Source organism: Carex rostrata, chromosome 27, assembly GCF_964058835.1.
Source record: "Carex rostrata chromosome 27, lpCarRost1.2, whole genome shotgun sequence".
Lineage (NCBI taxonomy): Eukaryota > Viridiplantae > Streptophyta > Magnoliopsida > Poales > Cyperaceae > Carex > Carex rostrata.
In genome coordinates, this window is record NC_135944.1 from 5566421 (window position 1) to 5586395 (window position 19975).

At 33.0% G+C, this 19975-nt stretch overlaps 1 protein-coding gene and 1 long non-coding RNA gene across 3 annotated transcripts in view; both read left to right on the forward strand.

Moving 5' to 3' along the window:
• The window catches only part of LOC144545051 (uncharacterized), a 57973-nt gene extending 52950 nt beyond the window's left edge, over positions 1–5023 (forward strand). The window contains exon 3 of one of the 2 annotated variants that reach the window (XR_013508376.1): positions 4596–5023. This is a non-coding gene — a long non-coding RNA (uncharacterized LOC144545051). Of the gene's footprint in view, positions 1–3344; positions 3405–4595 lie in introns of those variants that run through there. The other variant, XR_013508377.1, reaches the window with a different exon arrangement.
• Positions 5024–15360: 10337 nt separating this feature from the next.
• LOC144545049 (uncharacterized) lies at positions 15361–19212 on the forward strand. The gene is made up of 3 exons (XM_078293602.1): positions 15361–15506; positions 16422–17594; positions 18920–19212. Exons 1-3 carry the CDS (start codon positions 15471–15473, stop codon positions 19001–19003), a joined length of 1293 nt encoding a protein of 430 aa, XP_078149728.1. The 5' UTR covers positions 15361–15470; the 3' UTR covers positions 19004–19212.
• Positions 19213–19975: the final 763 nt, after the last annotated feature.

Genomic DNA, 19975 nt, shown 5'->3' on the forward strand with positions numbered 1-19975 from the left:
AAAAATGAAAAAGAAAAATGTAAATTTTGATCTCCAAGCACATTTTAATATAGATATCATGTTAAACGGTTTGGATCGATTGTTTAGACTTGAAAATTATAAAATCGAATTGATGTCTTACTCTGACAACAAGAGATTATCTGGAGTGTTACAATTAACAACCTGGCACCTTTTGCATTACAACACTAAACGCTATGAAAGCCTTATAAGATTTGAAGAGTATTACGGGCACTTTTGTGGGCGCCCCTTCTCGGCATATGTTGAAAATAGAGGCAGATGTTAGAGTATTAATGTGAGAGAACGATATCATCCCAAGCACGAGCTTTCATGACAAGGATGTTTTGCGCTGTGCACAAGAGCTCAAAACATTAATTGTCGATAATTTATCATTTTAGAGAAGGTGATGGCACATTATCAAAAAGTGCCTATAGAGTATATGGAGAGTTCAAAAAATGCTACCGCGCGAATCCATGAATAACTATATCTGTCATTACCGGTATCTTATTGTTTTCCCTTATGCTTAGCTACTACAAACAATGATTGAACTAATCTAAGTGTACACTTATATTTATATATCATCTTGTATCATTTTCTTTTATTTCATAATATCATGTATACAATTTAAATTGTGTGCGCACCGGTGGCTTATCTTTATTCAATTCACTATGTTGTTAGTTGTGACATCATGTATGCTGTACGTAGTTCATCTCGTTGTACAATATTATTTAACCTAACAAACAATTTATTGAACTATACAAGTCAATCAAGTATGTGGCTTTAAACATCTAGTCCACATCTTTCATTGGACTCGAATCCCCAGAGATAAATTTGAAATAATAAACAACGGGAAATTATTGCAACCAATTTCGGAAAAAGCATGCTAGTGGCTCCATTAATGTGTCTCACTGTGATGGGAGATTAGCACCCTTGCACCTTTTCCAATATTTGTTGGTTGAGATTTTGAAAAGCCCAGAAATTTAATGGGTATTTCAGCAAATGGCCCAACATATCTCGTGGCTGTTGCTCCTGTTTTTTATTTTACATTCAGGTCCAATATTCTGATGTGTATTAATTGGTCCCAATTACGCTTACATTTCTGGGCTTAACAATAAAATAAATTTTGAGCATTGCTATTTTGTGGACATTTAAGAGCAACCAACCCAAATGCAGAGATGGGCTTCTCTATGCACAATAAGAGAATCCAGATGTCCTATATATCTTCAAGCAATACCAATTCCACATGCCTTTACGTTGGAATATAATAATGCCTTTGCTTGTGAAGTAGGTTAGAGACATATAGTTAATATTATTCCAAATTTAATGTATATTTTTGTAAATGGCCCAACATATCTCGTCTCTGCTGCTACTGTCTATTTTACATTTCAAATTGGTCACAATAACTATTTGAGAGCTTACTCTTAAAAATTGCTACTGTTTACATTTCAAATTTGGAGCTTCACTATATATGTAGTGGACACCTCCCTGGGCTTAATCTTAAAAATTATTGTACAATTTGAGAGCAACTAACGCAAATGCAAAGATAGCTTCTCCTATGCCGAAAAGGTCTTTGATTGCCAAATTTATACCTCATCAGACACCATATTAGGACCGAATCCTGTCAAATTTAAATTTTCATGTATGTATCCGTTGGAAATTAAAAAATTAAGTCTATAAATATAGGGAATAGAAATTTAAATACTGAAGATCTGAAGTTTTGTCGGTTGTATATATATCATTCAAGCCAGAATTAGGAAATTTAATAAAAATGATCCATTATAGAAATTTGAAGCATACTCATAATGTCAAGATGCATCGCAACCGTACCCAAGCCAAATGTATAACCTATAAACTCCTACAAATAGCAAGGAGTATTAATTTAATTTTCAAATTGACGGCACAAACACATGTGTGAATAAGGAGACTTAGTTCTTTTCTTGGATTCCATTTACATGGAATATATAGCTAGGTTTCATTAACTAAGATGCATTGTCTAATTGAAGTGAGAAAAAGGCAGAGAGAGAATCCATGTCCTATATATCTTCAAGCAATATAATACCAATCCTACTTGCTTTACCTCAGAATATATTAATGCCTTTGCTTGTGAAGTAGGTTAGGGACATGCAGTTAATATATAAGATTGACTACCTTACCTGAGTGTTTCCTCACGCCCTAATAAAAAAATTACGAAGACAGTCGTCCTCTCCTCTTTGGTACTTCTCTCTACATATTTCTCTATCTAATTATAAGCATATTTTATTTAATACTAACTCTTATTTCTCCAAATCGTAATTGGATGATCCAGATCTTAGTGGATCAATCCTCCGATTTTTGTATATATGCTTACTAGATCGATCTGCTTGTCATTTGTTGTGTTGGGAGATTTGTTAGTTTCATATCAATAGTGTGCATTTTGGTTTTTCTCTATTTTTAGAGATGATACATAGTAATTGGTTACTTTTGACCTGTTACTTAGGACGTTATCCATTCACTACTAAGATTTAATTTCCGTACGATTGAATTTGTGTAGATCATTTTAAGATTGATTGATGATTTGATTTCTAGTTTAATTTCAACCTTTAGTATATCAAACCATTTTAGATTTATAGTTTAATTTCAATTATTCTAGATTTCCACCGATGTGTAATTGCTTTAATTAAATCATCTTGTTCAGCCCAAAAAGTTTTCAATATTGAACCGAAGATAGAGATTAAATTTAAATAAAATTGTCCAATCTATACAGCTCGCTACACATAGAGACTTTGAAGGCGTAGCAGAGGATCTGTATAGTATTCTCCTAATTTTTCTAATTCATCTCCTCAGCATTTGAAGCGAGAGCCATATAGACGAAGACAAGCCTCCTCTCCTCTTTGGTACTTATCTCTGCATTTTCTCTCTAATTTTCAGCATCACAATTTTTTAATATTAATTTGTCCGATCGCTATGTTTTCACAACAAGTTAAGTGTGTGTCTATATATATGCTGACTAGATGTTATGAATAGTTGTGTCGGGAGATTTGTTAGTACTTTCGTATCTAGAGAAACTGTGCCTTTTTTTTGGTTATTACTTCAGCTTGATATGTTACTGATCAGGCTGTTATCTAATAGTAAGATTTAGTTTGCGGTAGATTTGTGTATATCATTTTAAGACTTTATAGTCCTCTGAATTCTAGTTTTAAGTATTAAGCAGAGTGCCTCGTTTGTAACAATTTTTTATATTTAGGTTTAACGCTACGTTTAAATCTTTAACTATCTCATGAGCTTAAATCTTGTATTTAGTCAAATGGCAATAAATAATATTTAGACTAAAATATTTAATAATACACAATAGATAAAATGGAAAATAGTATTAACATTTATAAGTTGTATTTTACATACTAAAATGTGGCCGAAGTTTAAGTTAGTCTGAAAAAGAAAGTATGTATCTCATTGTCTAATTTGTTATATATATGATCTGTCATCTCATATTGAACTTTGTTATTTAAGTGAGAATTATCTAAAAAGTTTTCATTTCCGTGTCGGTTGTTTTAACAAGAAATAGCTTTATATATCCTTTTACCCGATCCATATCATATTTGATTAAAAAGGCATGATCGAGTAATTAAAAAGAATTATGTTAATTTAACAAGCATGGACATTGGTAAGAAACTCTTTTGTTAGCTTATCGGATAAGAATACGTATAAGAGCTATTTCATACTCGTTAGAGGGTAATTAATAAAATAAAATTATATATGATAATTTTTTAATGAGGGATCCAATTACATCCTTTTTTGGTGACACTGGATTACACCCTACATTTTTAAAGTCCAAACAGTCGATTCAAACAGTTCAACATGATGGATGTATTAAAATGTGCTTGCAGATCAAATTTTATATTTTTTTTGAATTTTTTTACTATATATTAAGATGGGTACAAAAATTCAATAGTCTGAATATACGTAATAAATAGTTAAAAAATTCAAAAAAATGTAAAATTTGATCTGCAAGCACATTTTAATATATCCATTATGTTGAATGATTTTGATCGACTATTTGAACTTTGAAAACTTTGTAAATGGAGAGTGTAATTCGGCATCGCCAGAAAAGATGTAATTGGATCTCTCCTCTTTTTTAATTTGTAAGTATAACTATATAAGTCTTATTATTATGATACATTAATTTTACAACAATTTATATAATATTATTTTAGTAAAATTATGATAAAATTAATTTGTCCAAAATATTCAGTGATTTTATTTAATATAATTTTACAATTTCATTTCATTCAATTAATAATTTACATTGTAAAATAATGATATAAAAATAGTAATTTTTATATTTAATATATAAGCTCTCAATGTAATTGGTAATTATTCATTATTCATTTCGTTACCCGTTATCTTATCCGAAATGGATAAGGGTAATTATTACGTGGTTAGGACTAATTTTATATTGGTATAAAAATGCCCTCACCGATCCTTAGTTTTACTTTTGTAAATTGATTAATTTTCACGTTAAACCAAAAATTTATGAAGCCTTAACTTTTACCATGCTTCTTCTATTAGCATCGATCCATTCGTATTCAATATTTAATCATGCACCTTCCACATTATTTCAGAACAGCAATTGTTTGTGGATTAATCGAGAAGAGCGTCAGAAATGAGTGATGATTCCCAAGAACTGGTAGATGAGTGGGTTATGGAGATAGATGGTCGCCTAGGCAACTTCCATGCATCCAGCCGTCCATCAATGGATAGCTATGAAACATATCCATCAATAATTGGTAATTGGCAATGTTGGGATGATTTTGAGGCCTCTTTCATACCTGAAACCCTAAAGTGGATATTTGTTGCAAGTATGACGCACTGGTTTGGTCTCAACGTGCGTTCATACATTGTATACATGCAAGAGAAGGTAGACCTAGCCTGGAGCTACTATGAGGGGATCCATCAATTTCGTAGTGCTGAAAATAGCAAACGTTTCATAGAACACCTACTAGTCAATAGTTGTTTCTTAATATTTGGGATGATTTTGTTATCAGGGAAAAAGGAACTACGTGATAGTTGGCTTGAAATAATGAATAAAGACGAACCAAAAAATGTATCGTCTTTTGACATTCAAACTATGATAGACTTTATATTACGAGAACCAAGTCGGACACAAGGTTACATGATGACCATCAACTATCAGATACCGTGGTTTGTTGTCGAAGCTGTATATACAGAGCTTTCCAACATGAGCAAATATTTGGTTACCCCAACCCTCAAAATTGCGAACTTATTCTGTGACAAATTGGTCAAGCGAACGGTTCCAGGAGATGACGGAGGTGGTACCGTTCCAAAAGATGGCTTCAAACATCTACTACACATCTTGCATTGGTCTCAAACCACCGATGGGATGTAATAAGGTTATTTGCCAGTTCTATATACCTAGTGCAACAGAGTTGCAATTATCTCAAACTGTTTTCATAAATAGTAAGAGTGCCCCCTTTGGTGTGTCTTACCGTGACGGGAGAATATCTGCAGAGTTGCAATTAAATCCCTGGTTCTTTAACAATTTGTCCTCTAAAGTCAATGAAAGTCTTTTAAGATTTGAAGGCCTGTACGGGCTCCGATGTGGGCTCCCCTTCTCGTGCTATGTTACATGTATGGCGAACTTGGTAAAAACTGAAGAAGATGTGAGAGTATTGCGAGCGAATGACATCATCGCAGGCACGAGTTTTGACGACAAGAATGTTTTGCGCACCGTTCAAGACCTCAAAACTGTAATTGATGATTCTCTCAAAATGCCGAATGAGCTTGTAAATTTGATGGAGAAGGTGATGACACATCATAAAAAAAGTGTCTACAGAGGAGAGTTCAAGAAACGCTACTGCTCCAATACATGGATAATCATATCTGTCGTCGCCGGCATCTGTTTGTTTGTGCTTACTTTTATTCAAACCGTATTCTCTTTTATTCAAACCAAATATAGTGTGCTTAGCTACAAACAACAATGATTGCGCTAAGTGAAGTTTGCACCTATATTTATACATCATCTTTGTATCCTTTTTTTTTTTTTTTTTTCATAATATCATGTATGCAATTTAAATTGGGTGCCAACTGGTGATTTATCTTTGTAAAAAAACATATATTTCAATGTAATTCATTTGTCATTTTTTATGTGCCTATGTGCGACATATGTGTGATTTTTACCATTGCTCTCGTTGTACAATATTGTTTCAACTATATACAAGTTTATGTATGGATCTTTCTTTATTAAAATTGAACTTTTCTTATGAGAACATGCAATTCCTCCGAATCATGAGTGTTTCAAATATTGTAAAAAATTAATTAATTTACTACCATGCCAATTAGTAATCTATAATTTATTAAATCTATGCTTTAAGCAAAACAAGACCTTTCTACACAATTTAATTTAATTACACCCATGCCAATGGTCAATAAATCTATGCTTTAAGCTATCCAAATTCTTTTTCTTTTTTTTTAAGTTTGAAATGAATAAAAAAAAAAAACTGGTGACCGAGGCCTTATTTAGTTCTATCGAGGACAAATCTTAATGCAACTCAATGGGTGCTTAGCTACCCCTATAATTTTATTTTTTTTATTATATATATTAAAATTTGACTGAAACTTTTTTCCTTTTAATTTTTGTATAGTTCAATCCCGCTCACATTACACCAAAACCCAAAATCTAGTGTTGCAATTCTAATTATGTAGAGACAGCTAATTAAAACCCCCAGCTGGAATGGATATCCATCCTGTGCTCCATTTAATTGTAATTAACTTATAAATTATTTAAGGCCCAAGAGTTCCTTACTGGGCCCAGCCCATTTCTACATACTCTGAATGGACCGAGTAGCATGATCTCGGCTTTGTTATCGATCTGGTCCGTATCCTCTGAGGTAACATAATATTTTAGCTTACAATAGGACCGTCCGATCAGAATCCGAGGTGTCAAAACATATCGCACGGGCTAGATCCAAACTAAAAATTTGAGTTACTTTATGGATTTTGAATTCTGCGTTGTTATCCCCAATTCAGTATCTTCTTGTAATAATTTTCTCAATTTGGGGCTTATTGTTACAGTCTTATGTTGCTATCCAAACAATTTGATTTAATTAAAGAATAAAGATTTTTTTCCCCCAGTTTATTTCGCCCATCTATCCTCCAATCATTAATTATATGAGGGGACTATAATTTCGAGTACAAAAAGACAAAAGAAAACGTGTATCAGTCATTAATAATGTAGGGTACCGCTAATTAACTGGGGAGCACTTATATTTGAAAAACTTTACAACTGATGCGTGTAAATATGTATACTTATGTACGCAAGTATTAACATCTAATATAGCAAGTATTCATTTGTAAGATATCAAGTATTTATTTAAATAATCTTTCTTATCACACACTCAATTTTTACACATTTTTAAAGATAGTTTTTTTTTTTACTTCAATGTCGCTCATATTTCTGACAATCTGTGAATTTTTTTGCGAATCTAAGGTCACAGACGTTTTCTACGTAATTTTATCTTTCAAATGAGATCTATGATGAAGTACTTTTGAGTTGTTCACCGCGCATACCTCGTAGTGCAAGTATTCATACCTTGTTATGCAAGTATTCATAACTCGTCACGATCTCGATCCAAACTGCATCGCCTCCGACTTCCTATCCATCGGCTCCTACTGATCCGTCGGCAACAAGGGTTTTCAGGTTGTCATAGGTGATTTATGAATACTTTTCCAACGAGGAATGAATACTTGCTCGACGTGGTAGAATACTTGCCCGACGAGGTATTAAACTACATGACAAGTTATGAATACTTACGCGATAGATGACTCGAAAGTATGTCATCATTGATCTCATTTGAAAGTGAAAATTACGTAAAAGACGTTCGTGATATTAGATTCACAAATTTCATCACAGATCGTCAGAAATATTTGCGAGATTGAACGGGAAAAAAAAAACCCACCTCTAAAAACGTGTAAAAGATGGGTGTGATGTGTCCATTTTTTTTTAAAATACTTGATATATTAGATATGAATACTTTATCTATTAAATATGTTATTAATTACAAATAAATCTATCAAATATGTTATTAGTTACAAATAAACATGACTTTCGGACACGGTTCAAATTTAAAGATCGAATGTGTATGTTGTAGAAATTTTTTTTTTTTTTTTGTATGTGCGAGCATCTCCTCATATTATACATTTTTTTTGTGAAATTTATTTGTATATGTATATGATATATATGGTTAAATATTTTGTAGTTGTGAATTATTCCCATGTTCTTACAACTTACCAGGGCGTTTCCACTTAATAATTAAGCCTTATATATCCAATTGTAATTAATAACATATTTTTACCATTTTTACTATGAGAAATGACGAATTAAAATGATCTTTTGAGAGTCGATCGCGTTCCATCTTTTTGTTATTTTATTTTGGTTCGCATCCAAGGCACTAACGATTTTGAGATCCGAGCTCCGTCGGCCGTTCACATGTAATGCACGGTTACATACATGCATTCAGGTACGATTTAATTTTTATTACATCTTAATTTGTTTTATATGTAATGTTTGTTTGCTTAATGTAATGAAGAATCTAAGGCAGTGATGGACAGGACCACGTGTCATTTCGTGAAACATAGGGAGATATTCTGCAGATTATTCCAAACGGAGTACATGCAGCTCTGTTTTCATACACAAATTATCCTCCAGCAACTTATTTCACATTCAAAATTGTAAGTACGTTGTTAGACGCGTTGCGACTGAGCTGGTTTTGTGACTGAACGATATGGTTAGTACAACACGCATAGTAGTTACCTGTCGTGAATCATGTGTCTCATGCTATAATTATCTTTTAAAAATTTGGCATGGTACGTCACGTCACGTGAAAGATCTAGCTAGTTATAGCATGGCACGACACATAATCACGCGAGTCTTGGGTAATTAGAACCATTAGATTTTAATGAAATGGTAAATCTTGAATAAATTAATTATATAAATTATGCAAAAAAATAGTTAAACGTGACTAGTCATATTTGTTCCCAATGTAACCATTCGCATACCGTAATCACCCCTTAATATTTTAATTACAACATACCACAGCAATTACAAAATTGATTTGACCACGACAAGAAACCAAACTCACAACATATTATGCACCACACGTCACGTTTTCTCAACTTTAGTATCAGGTGTTCGCGTTCTCTTTTCTCCACTTTAGTATCAAGTGTTCGGGTTCTCTTCTTAAAGTTGTTGTTTCCTAAATTTAAAATATCAACACGCTTAAACGGGTTACTTTCACAACTATGCTGCATTTTTTCTCATTTCTCTCTATTAAAGCTAGCAGGCACTGTCGTATGGCAACCTCCAATAGGTCCAGTACCTAGACACGCCTTTTGATATGCATAATTTTTTTTTAGCCTTTTAGGAAATTGGAGGGAAAGTTCAAATTAATTTGAATTCCTCCGTTTTGGCGTTTTGAGCAAAAGCTCTCATTTATAGGAAGCCAATCTGCTCTTTTTCTTGAGAAAAGAAGAACCCTTCTATTTTTCAATTTGAACTGTTCAAAATTGGTCAAACAGCTTCAATTACTTTCTTTTTATATCAATATAATTTATTAAAACAAATCAAATGTAATTGAAGCTGTTTGTTCGATTTTGAACGGTTCGGATTGGAGAATATGAGTCCTCATTTTCTCATTCCCTCATTTATACATCCAATTTGTACCGAAATGTATTTTAAAAGTTACAACTGTACACCTAGAAATATTATTCTCTATTTTTAAGATACTTTCTCAATGCCAACACAATAGAGAAATAATAGGGAAATAATAATCTCAAACGCGTGAAATAAATGACAAAAAATGAAAACTTGACAAAATATTAACTTCAGTTTATTCACTTTTTCATGGACATTTTTCATACTGTTTAACATTTATAAGTATTTATAAACATTTTCCTCACATTTTACAAACACAAAAGAAAATTCAGAATACTTCCCAGGCAGGGTAATTATATATGTATCTTGCTCTCTTAGAATACATAAATTATGAATATTGTTCTTCTTATTTAAAATATCACAATTATATAAAGGTTAAAAAATACTATTTATTTATTTTTAGATTTCATAATTTAATCCTGAACCGAAAAAAGTTAAATATTGAGCAACTTTAGGGGGTCCGGACTCTTGATACTTTTCTTAAAGATTCTTATCTTTTATCTTTTATGAGAAGACTAATGAAAAAAAACAAATATGAAATCTTTTCCAACTTTGTAGATGAGGTTACATTGACCGGAGTTGTAATAGTTGATTGTACATAGCTAGCTACACAGAGAGCGAAGCAGAGGATCTGTAGTCTTCTCTTGTCCACTACTTGACTACCTCCCTATAAGAAACTCCTATGCATTCTAATTCGCAAGAGATCGAACGAGACAGAGAGAAGAAGACAGGTGTGCTCGCATATTTTGGGTACGTAATTGTCTCTACATTATCTCTCTATTTATCAGCATTTTTTTGTTTATACAAATTCTGATTGGGTGATCCAGATCTTAGTGGATCCTCTTTCGGTAAGTTTACACAACAGCTCCAGTGTACGTATGCTTACTTGATCTGTTTATAAATTTATGTGTTGGAAAATTTCTTAGTTTATATCCCAGAGAATATTGCGTGGTTTGTTTGATAACTTATGAGAAATAAAGTAAATAACATATAACTCCTCTGAAACTCTCTTCTCATTCTTATTTTATAAATTAATGGTAAAATATGAATATATACATTTTAAGAGAGAAACATCCTCCTCTTATAACAGAGATTATAGCGGGCGAGGGCATACCCTTTGCTGCTGATTTATCTTCCTTATTAGTATACATATTTTCTTTTATATTTGAATTACTACAAAAAAAAGAAAATAAATGATAAATCTTTCTCTAGCTAGCATAAAAGATAAGTTGTATCAACATTGTTCACTTAAGATCAATCATAATATATGACTCCCTCAAATGATACTAATCCTACTTCTATTTTCTGTTTAAAAAGACGAATGAAACAAATTATGGGATCTTTTCTTACTTTACAGGGTGAAACAAATAAATTTAAGATTTGACTCGCTAAATAAATTACGATAGTATCATTTTATTCTATAAAATAGACTAAAAAGTAAAAATAAAATAAAATGAAATTACTAATTTTTATTAATAGAAATGGCTTAGTCACTTCTAATTATACTTTGGATCCGTTGACCTAACGTGTAATTTATTAACCTACAGTACAGCTTGCTGCACAGAGAAGCAGAGGATCTGTAGTCATTTGGAAAAATAGCTGTACTACTGCCGATCTCCTCTTGGTACTTCTCTCGGCATTTCCTCTCTAATTATTCTCAACAACTTTTATTTCCTGCTAGTTTTTATTTCTCCAATTAATTCTCATTGGTATGTTTTGACAACATATATATACAGGTCCAGTGTATAAGTGATGACTATATAGATATATGTTTGTCAAAAGTTGCCTTGGGAGAAATGTTAGTTTCATATCCCAGTGAATGTGTGCCTTTTTTTAGTTTTCTTTGTGTTTTGTCAACTTTTTCATCTCATATATAGTAAATGGCTACATTAGATCTGTTGCTCAGGCCGTTATTTATTAGTAAGATTTAGTTTGTGGTAGATATGTGTAGATCATTTTAAGACATTATAGTGATATGAATTCTAGTTGTAAGCATTAAGCAGAGTGCCTTGTTTGTAACAATTTTTATATATCTAAGCATAATGCTACGTTTAAATCTTTAACTATTTCAAGGGCTTAAATATTGTTCTTAGTCAAATGGCAATTAATAATATTTAAACTAAAATATTTAATAACACAATTTGGGCAAAAGCGAAAATAGTGTGGACGTATATAAGTTGTATTTTACATATTAAAATGTGGGTGAAGTTTAAATTAATTTAAAAAGGAAATTAAGGTATATTTCTCATAGTGTAACAATTATATATATATATATATATCATATGTCATCTCATATTGACCTTTGTTATTACAGTGGGAATTATCTACAAAGTTTTCATTTCCGTGTCGGTTGTTTTAGATAGAATGTTAATGAAATAATTTTATATATCCTTTTACCTAACCCATTTCGTATTTGATAAAATAAGTATCATCGAGTAAAACAAAAAATTTGGTTAATTTAACAAGTATGGACACGGATTAAAAACTTTTTTGTTAGCTTATCGGATAAGAATATGTATATAGGAGCTATTTTGTACTCAGAAGATAATTGATCAGTTTTATTATTATGATTACATTAATTTTACAACATTTTTGTTAGCTTTTTTATTTGTAAGTATAACTAAGTAAGTTTTATTATTATGATTGCATTAATTTTACAACATTTTATATAATATTATTTTAGTAAAATTATAATAAAATTAATTTGTCCAACATATTATATTGTTTTATTTAATATTTCTTTTTACAATTTCATTTAATTAATAATTAACATTGTAAAATAATGGTATATAGATAATAATTTTTATATTTAATAGAAGCTCTCAATTTAATTGGTAATTATCCATTATTCGTTCCATCACCCGTTATCTTAACGGATAAGGGTAATGACGTGAGTAGGATTAATTATTTTGACACCCCAAGTTTTACTTTTGTAAATTGATTAGTTTGTTTACGTGAAAGCAACAAATAATCTAATGAAGCCATAACTTTTAATTGATTAACCTGGATATGGTTTTGCCATGCTTCTTATATTAGCATCCGTACGTATTCAATATTTAGTCACCCTCCAACTTATTTCAGAACATCTTGTTTGTGGGTTAATCAAGAAGAGGGTCAGAAATGAGTAATGATGACATGCAACCAGTAGCTGGTGACCAAGAACTAGTAGAAGAAATGGATGACCATGAACTGGTAGATGGGTGGGTTGTGGAGATAGAAGGTCGCCTAGAGAACCCAGACAACTCCCGTGCAACCAGACATCCATCAATGAATAGCTACAGGGAAGAATATCCATCAATAATTGGTAATTGGAAATGTTGGGATGATTTTGGGGCCTCTTTCATACCTGAAACCCTAAAGTGGATATTTGTTGCAAGTATGACGCACTACTTTGGTCTCAACGTGCGTTCATACCTTGTATACATGCAAGACAAGGTAGATCTAGCCTGGAGCTACTATCGTGGGGTCGATCAATTTCGTACAGCTGAAAATAGCAAACGTTTCATAGAACACCTACTGGTCAATAGTTGCTTCTTAATATTTGGGATAATTTTGTTATCAGGGGAAAATGAACTAGGGGATAGTTGGTTAGAAATAATTAATAATAAAGACCTTCCAAAAGGTCTAACGAGGAAAGACATTCAAAATATAATAGACTTTATAACACGAGAACCAAATCGGACCGTAGGTAACATATTGACCATGAACTACCAAATACCGTGGTTTATTGTCGAAGCTCTATATACAGAGCTTTCCAACTTAAGCAAACTTTTTGCTCCCCCTATCCACAAAATTACATGCTTATTCAGTGCCAGACTCTGGCGAATCTCTACCACATCTCCTGATAAAATTGACGGAGGTGGTACCATTCCAGAAGATGGCTTCAAACATCTACTACACATCTTGCATTGGTCTCAAACCACCGATGGGATGTATGTGGTGGACACGACAATAGCTAAGGTGATTGGCCGCTTCCATATACCTAGTGCAACAGAGTTGCAATTATCTCAAACTGTTTTCATAAATAATGAGAGTGCCCCCTTTGGTGTGTCTTACCGTGACGGGAGAATATCTGGAGAGTTGCAATTAACACCCTGGTTCTTTTCCAATTTTTCCTCTAAACTCTATGAGAGTCTTTTAAGATTTGAAGACCTGTACGCGTTCTAATGTGGGGTCCCCTTCTCGTCCTATGTTACATGTATGGCGAACTTGGTAAAAACTGAAGAAGATGTGAAAGTATTGCGAGCGAATGACATTATCCCAGGCACGAGTTTTGATGACAAGGCTGTTTTGCACTGTGTACAAGAGCTCAAATCCTTAATTGACGATAGTCTTGTTATGCCGAATGAGCTTGCAAATTTGATGGAGAAGGTGATGCAACATCATAAAAAAAGTGTCTATAGAGTAATTGGAGAGTTTAAGAAACAATACTGCTCCAATACATGGATAATCATATCTGTCATCGCCGGCATTATATTGTTTATCCTTACTTTTATTCAAACCATATATGGTACGCTTAGCTACTACAAACAGTGATTACGTTGAGCTAAGCATAAACCTATATTTTTACATCATCTTGTATTCTTTTTTTTTTTTCTTTTTTTTCATAATGTATGCAATTTAAATTGTGTGAGCACCGGTGTTTTATCTTAATTCAATTCACTATGTTGTTTGTTGTGACATCCTGTATGTTTTTTGTTTTTTTTTTAATCAATGTATGTCATTTGTCATTTTTTATGTCCCTGTGTGCGACAATGTGTGATTTTTATCTTTGCACTCATTGTACAATATACAAGTATATGTATATGTATGGATCTTCACCTAATTAACTAACAACTTATATATTCAACCATACAAGTATATGTATGGTTCTTTCTTTATTAAAATTAAAAGTTTCTTAATTATGAGAAGTTGAGAACATACAATGCCTACGAATCATGAGTGTCTCTCCAAAAGTTCTAATTTCTCATATTAATTAATTTGCTCCCATGCCAATTAGTAATCTATGCTTTAAGCAAAACAAGACCTTTCTACACAATTTAATTTAATTACACCCATGCCAATGGTCAATAAATCTATGCTTTAAGCTATCCAATTTTTTTTTTTTTTTTTTTTAAGTTTGAAATGAATAAAAAAAAAAAACTGGTGACCGAGGCCTTATTTAGTTCTATCGAGGACAAATCTTAATGCAACTCAATGGGTGCTTAGCTACCCCTATAATTTTATTTTTTTTATTATATATATTAAAATTTGACTGAAACTTTTTTCCTTTTAATTTTTGTATAGTTCAATCCCGCTCACATTACACCAAAACCCAAAATCTAGTGTTGCAATTCTAATTATGTAGAGACAGCTAATTAAAACCCCCAGCTGGAATGGATATCCATACTGTGCTCCATTTAATTGTAATTAACTTATAAATTATTTAAGGCCCAAGAGTTCCTTACTGGGCCCAGCCCATTTCTACATACTATGAATGGACCGAGTAGCATGATCTCGGCTTTGTTATCTGGTCCGTATCCTCTGAGGTAACATAATATTTTAGCTTACAATAGGACCGTCCGATCAGATTCCGATGTGTCAAAACATATCAGACGGTCTCGATCCAAACTCAAAATTTAAGTTACTTTAAAGAATCTGAATTCGGCGCTGCTATCCCCAATTCAGTATCTTCCGATTTGCACCCTGTAATAATACAAATTCTCTCTCTCTTCTCAATCTCCAGATGCTTTCGTCGTAGGTTAACTAAGCACTAACGAATTTGCTCATGAAGGCCAAATCCCTCAAGAAACCCTCCGACGAGGTTTCCTCTCTCTGTTTCTCTTTATCTTTCTCTTGCAATCAATACTTTGAGTTTAGTTCAATAATCAAGATTTCTCAATTTGAGACTTCTTTAGTCGTTCGCAAGAACTGACTGCAACTGGGTCCCATTGCGTTTTCTTAATTTGAGACTTCTTTGTTACAGTCTTGAGTTGCTCTCCAATCAATTTTATTTAATTTCTTGGTTAATTACTTGCGCTAGAAATCATATTATTCTGTTATTGACGAGACAATATATCTTTGATTATAATTCAGGTAAATATTTTAGCAGAGCAGTTTTGACTACATGCACAACATAGATAATAAGCAGTGTTGTTTTGATTATATTGTCCGTGCACTGCATGAAGCCAAAACCACTCTGTTAAAATCTTTACCCCTATCATTTCTCAAGTAATTACTCAAATAGTAAAACCTAATTGAAATATTGAAGTAATTGAATGTGGGTCCCATTGCATTTTCTCAATTTGGGGCTTCTTGTTACCAGAAATGTCTGATTGAATTTTTTAAAGTGCCTTATTTGTACCAGAAATTATAAAATTCTAGGTAATTGCTTGAATAGTATAACCTAATTGAAATAATGAGTAAAGATTTTAACAGAGCAGTTTTGGCTTCATGCAGCTCATGAACTATATATTCAAAACAGGACTTCAAATGGTCCATGCGCTGCATGATGCTGAAAATGCTTTGTTAAAATCTTTACCAGAAATATTGAACTATTGATTGCATTGTAGAGACAAAATAACTTCTTATATTATAATTTCTTTATGTAATTATGTCTGATTTCATATCTTTAAGTGCCTTATTTGCACCAGAAATTATGATTTTCTAAGTATTGCTTGAATAGTAAAACCCAATTGAAATATTGAAGTATTAATTGCATTTTGGATCTATATTTTAGGAAAAAATCAGATTGAAGAAATCAAAATCTTCAAAAAGGAAGCGCAGTTACTCTTCTGATTCATCTGACAGTGCCAAGAAGAAGCCACGTAAATTGAAAAAATCAAAGAAGAAATCTAGAAAGAGGCCTCGCCAACCCAGCATCTCGCCTACCTCTTCGTCTTACTCAAGCGATTACTCTGTCAGTAGTTGCTCGACTTGTGAAAAACGAAAAGCTGGTACTGGTAAATCAAAAATAAGAAAGGGTATAGCTATTACTGGTACCAAGTACAAAGAGAGAGGTAGAAGCCATAGAAGATCTAGGAGCTGTTCTACTTGTAGTGATAGGAGTAGAAGTCCTAGTAGGAGTAGAAGACATCGAAATGGGAGAGAGAAAGAAGAGAGAGCACAGATATCGAGGCGAGAAGATAGTGACATTGTTTCTTCAAAGGATAAAGAGAGCTACATACTGAGAGGAGAAAAAGAGAGTGAACCAGTAGCTGAGGTGTCAGAGAAAGTTGTACCAGAAAATGCGTTAGAGAAAGTTGTACCAGAAAAGGTGTCAGAGAAAGTGGTACCAGAAAAGGCATCAGAGAATGTTGTACCAGAAAAGGTGCAAAATGATGATATGAAAAAAACTGGGGTGGTGGTGGATGCAGAGATGATATTGCGGCAAAAGGCACTAGAAAATTTCATAAAGTTTCACAAAGTTAAAAAATGTGGTATCAGTGAAGAAAGAGGTGTACCAGTTTCAAATGAATCAATTGAAGAAGTTGGTTCTGTTCCTGGTACAGTGGATACTGATAAGGAAAGAGAACAGTCTATTTTGGATGAACCCGGTGAAGTAATTACTGATATAGAGTTGAAGGGAAAAGACAAAATTGTTCCTGTTTCGGTTAAAAGGCCTAAGCTTAGGTCTGTCATTGTTATCCCATCCGAAAGGGAAGGTACTGACGATAATACAACCATAGATACGTATAATACCAGTGAAGTTTCCAATGGTACCAAAGATGAATCGAATAAGGGTTCTGAACCAAACCCAAAGCCTAACCCTAGTTCATCAGTTGTGTCTGGTTTGAGAAAGGATGTGGAGGCAGTGCAGCAACAGGAGACTACCAGTGGTGGAGTAGATACAGGTGGGGCCCAGTACAAAAAGAAGACCTTCTCTAGAATGCATGATGGTGAAACTGTCCAGGTTAGTTTTTTCCAGTGAATTAGGCTAAATTATTTGCTTCTTCCGATGATCTTTTCAAATCAAGCATGAATTGTGCTATCTGTTGGCTCAAATTACCTATCCAGTACCTACTGGACTTGACTGGTCCATGTTATAAGAATTGTAGCACTGATAAAAGGAATCAGGGGCCCGTCCAATTTGCATCAAGATTTGTGTGTACAGCTTTAAGATTCATGTGGATAAAGTTTGCATGAGTCTTGATGCTGATTGGACGTATCTAACCGGGCATCAGACGGAATTTTGTCCAATGCCCATCGGTCGGCCCCCTCCCTGATTAAATGCTTCTGTTAGTAATTATCTACTGGTAACATGCAGTATTATTGGATTTATGAACTTTTGTTTTATTGTTTGTTTGGCACATTTGTTCACGCAATTTATTGAAATTCGGTCTGATGGGCATTGGACCAAATTCGGTCTGATGCCGGGTAGGAGCCGTTCGATCCACATCAAGATTCGTGCGTACAGCTTTAAGATTCACCTAGATAAAGTCTGCATGAATCTTGATGCTGATCGGATGGCTGCGACCAGACAATGGAAAGAATTTGGTGCAATGCCCATCGGACCATCCCCTATCCCTGATTAAATCTTTTGTTAGCTTTGCTTTTGAAGAAGGCCGATGGGATCAAAGAATCTTATTACTGATTTTATTTTAGGAAGGAAGTTAATAAAAATAAAAACACTCATTGTTTGTAAAGAAGTGTTGCATGCATCTGGTATTTACATAAAATGTGACAGTTTTGGTAATAGCAAAGATCATGTTTTTAATTTATTAACCAGATTTCTCTGGTTAAATTTACGGGGCTTTACTGCTTATTGAAAACAACACAGCAAGCATTATCTACTGGTAACATACAGTATTAATTGTGATTAAATCCAGTTTTGTTGTTGTTTGCATTGACTTGTTCTTCTCCTATTTTGTGATTATCTATGGTACTATGAATAGCGTGGATTTGAACCGTTCAAGCTGATCTTCATATGAAAATGTACTTGCAGATTTAGATTTTACATCTTTTAGAGTTTTTTTACTATTTTTTTGGATAGGTAGAAAATCTCTACTTTTGAAATGGTCTAAAATTTTTAGATCAAGTGATTTTCTACTTATCTAAAAAAATAGTAAAAAAATTCTAAAAAATGTATAATTTGATCATGTTGGTTCAACAGATCGACAATTTGGACTTTAAAAACAGAGATATTGATCCATAATACAGACCAATCTGCACTATGCATAGTACCTTTTGGCACATTATTTTACGCAATTTAATGAAATTGGATGTTATTTATAACAGGTGAGTTATAACGTATACATACCAAAGAAAGCTCCTGCCTTAGCAAGGAGAAAACTACAAAGAGGCGAAACAAGCACATCATAGAGTTAAGTTAGTTACTCATCTACTATACAAAAATGTATCTCTGCTTTTGTAAAACTTTCTTGTACTTTTTTATATTTTCAACTTTTGGTCTCTTGTTATGTAGTCAGTTTTTACTGGTAAAAATGAGAAGATGAGATGGAGGAGTATCCAAAGTTGATGTTTTACTGAGAAACTTTTCTTGTAACATGTTTGGTTGTTTTGTCTCTTTATATGCACAACTGATACATATTAGAAGGATATTTACTGGTAAAAAAACAGTATGAAGTATTTTTGCAGAGCTCTTCAAATTCTGTTTATCAAGAGTTCTTAGCTGTGTTGGTCACATTGTTTGGTGGCTCAAGTAGCTGAATTCAGATCCAGTGTATTCCTGACTGAGTAGAATGAGATCTGAGTCGTCAGTTTTAATCTGGCATGAATCTCAAAACAGACCCTCCTTGAATTCTGAATTTTGATGCGAGTGCAGTCGAGTGCGTATCCTCCGAAGTAATTCACAGGCCGTGTTGGTCAGGTCTGGATCAATTTTAAAAATCACGGAGTCTTTTAAGGTTCACTGGTAGAATGTACGAGGACGGGTAGCTTTAAGATTTGTAACAAACAATTTGAATACGGATTTGAGATATCTTATCGATTGAGGCAATGGTACTATGCATAGTAAGGAGTAGTTCATACTATGAATCAATGTTATCAGAACCGGACCGGACATCGAACCGCTAAAGCTTCGGTTCAACGGTTCATTGGTCGGATCGGTGGTTCAACCGGTTCAATTGCTGATATTTTAAAATTGTTATATTAATCAGATATCAAACTTATATATCAAAATAATTATATTTGTACATGAGTTATTTTATTTTCTACACATACAAACAAGAATTCAACCAGAGGATCACAAATTTATTTATTTTCAAAATTAACCTCAACTTTGTTCTCAATTGTACCGCTATTCCATTAAACAAAAAATAAATATTTGATTTG

Coding starts and splice junctions, on each gene's coding strand:
- LOC144545049 (XM_078293602.1), top strand. CDS start 15,471: ATGAAGGCCAAATCCCTCAAGAAACCCTCCGACGAG. Junction 15,507..16,421: donor TCAAGAAACCCTCCGACGAG/GTTTCCTCTCTC, acceptor TCTATATTTTAG/GAAAAAATCAGATTGAAGAA. Junction 17,595..18,919: donor ATGATGGTGAAACTGTCCAG/GTTAGTTTTTTC, acceptor TATTTATAACAG/GTGAGTTATAACGTATACAT.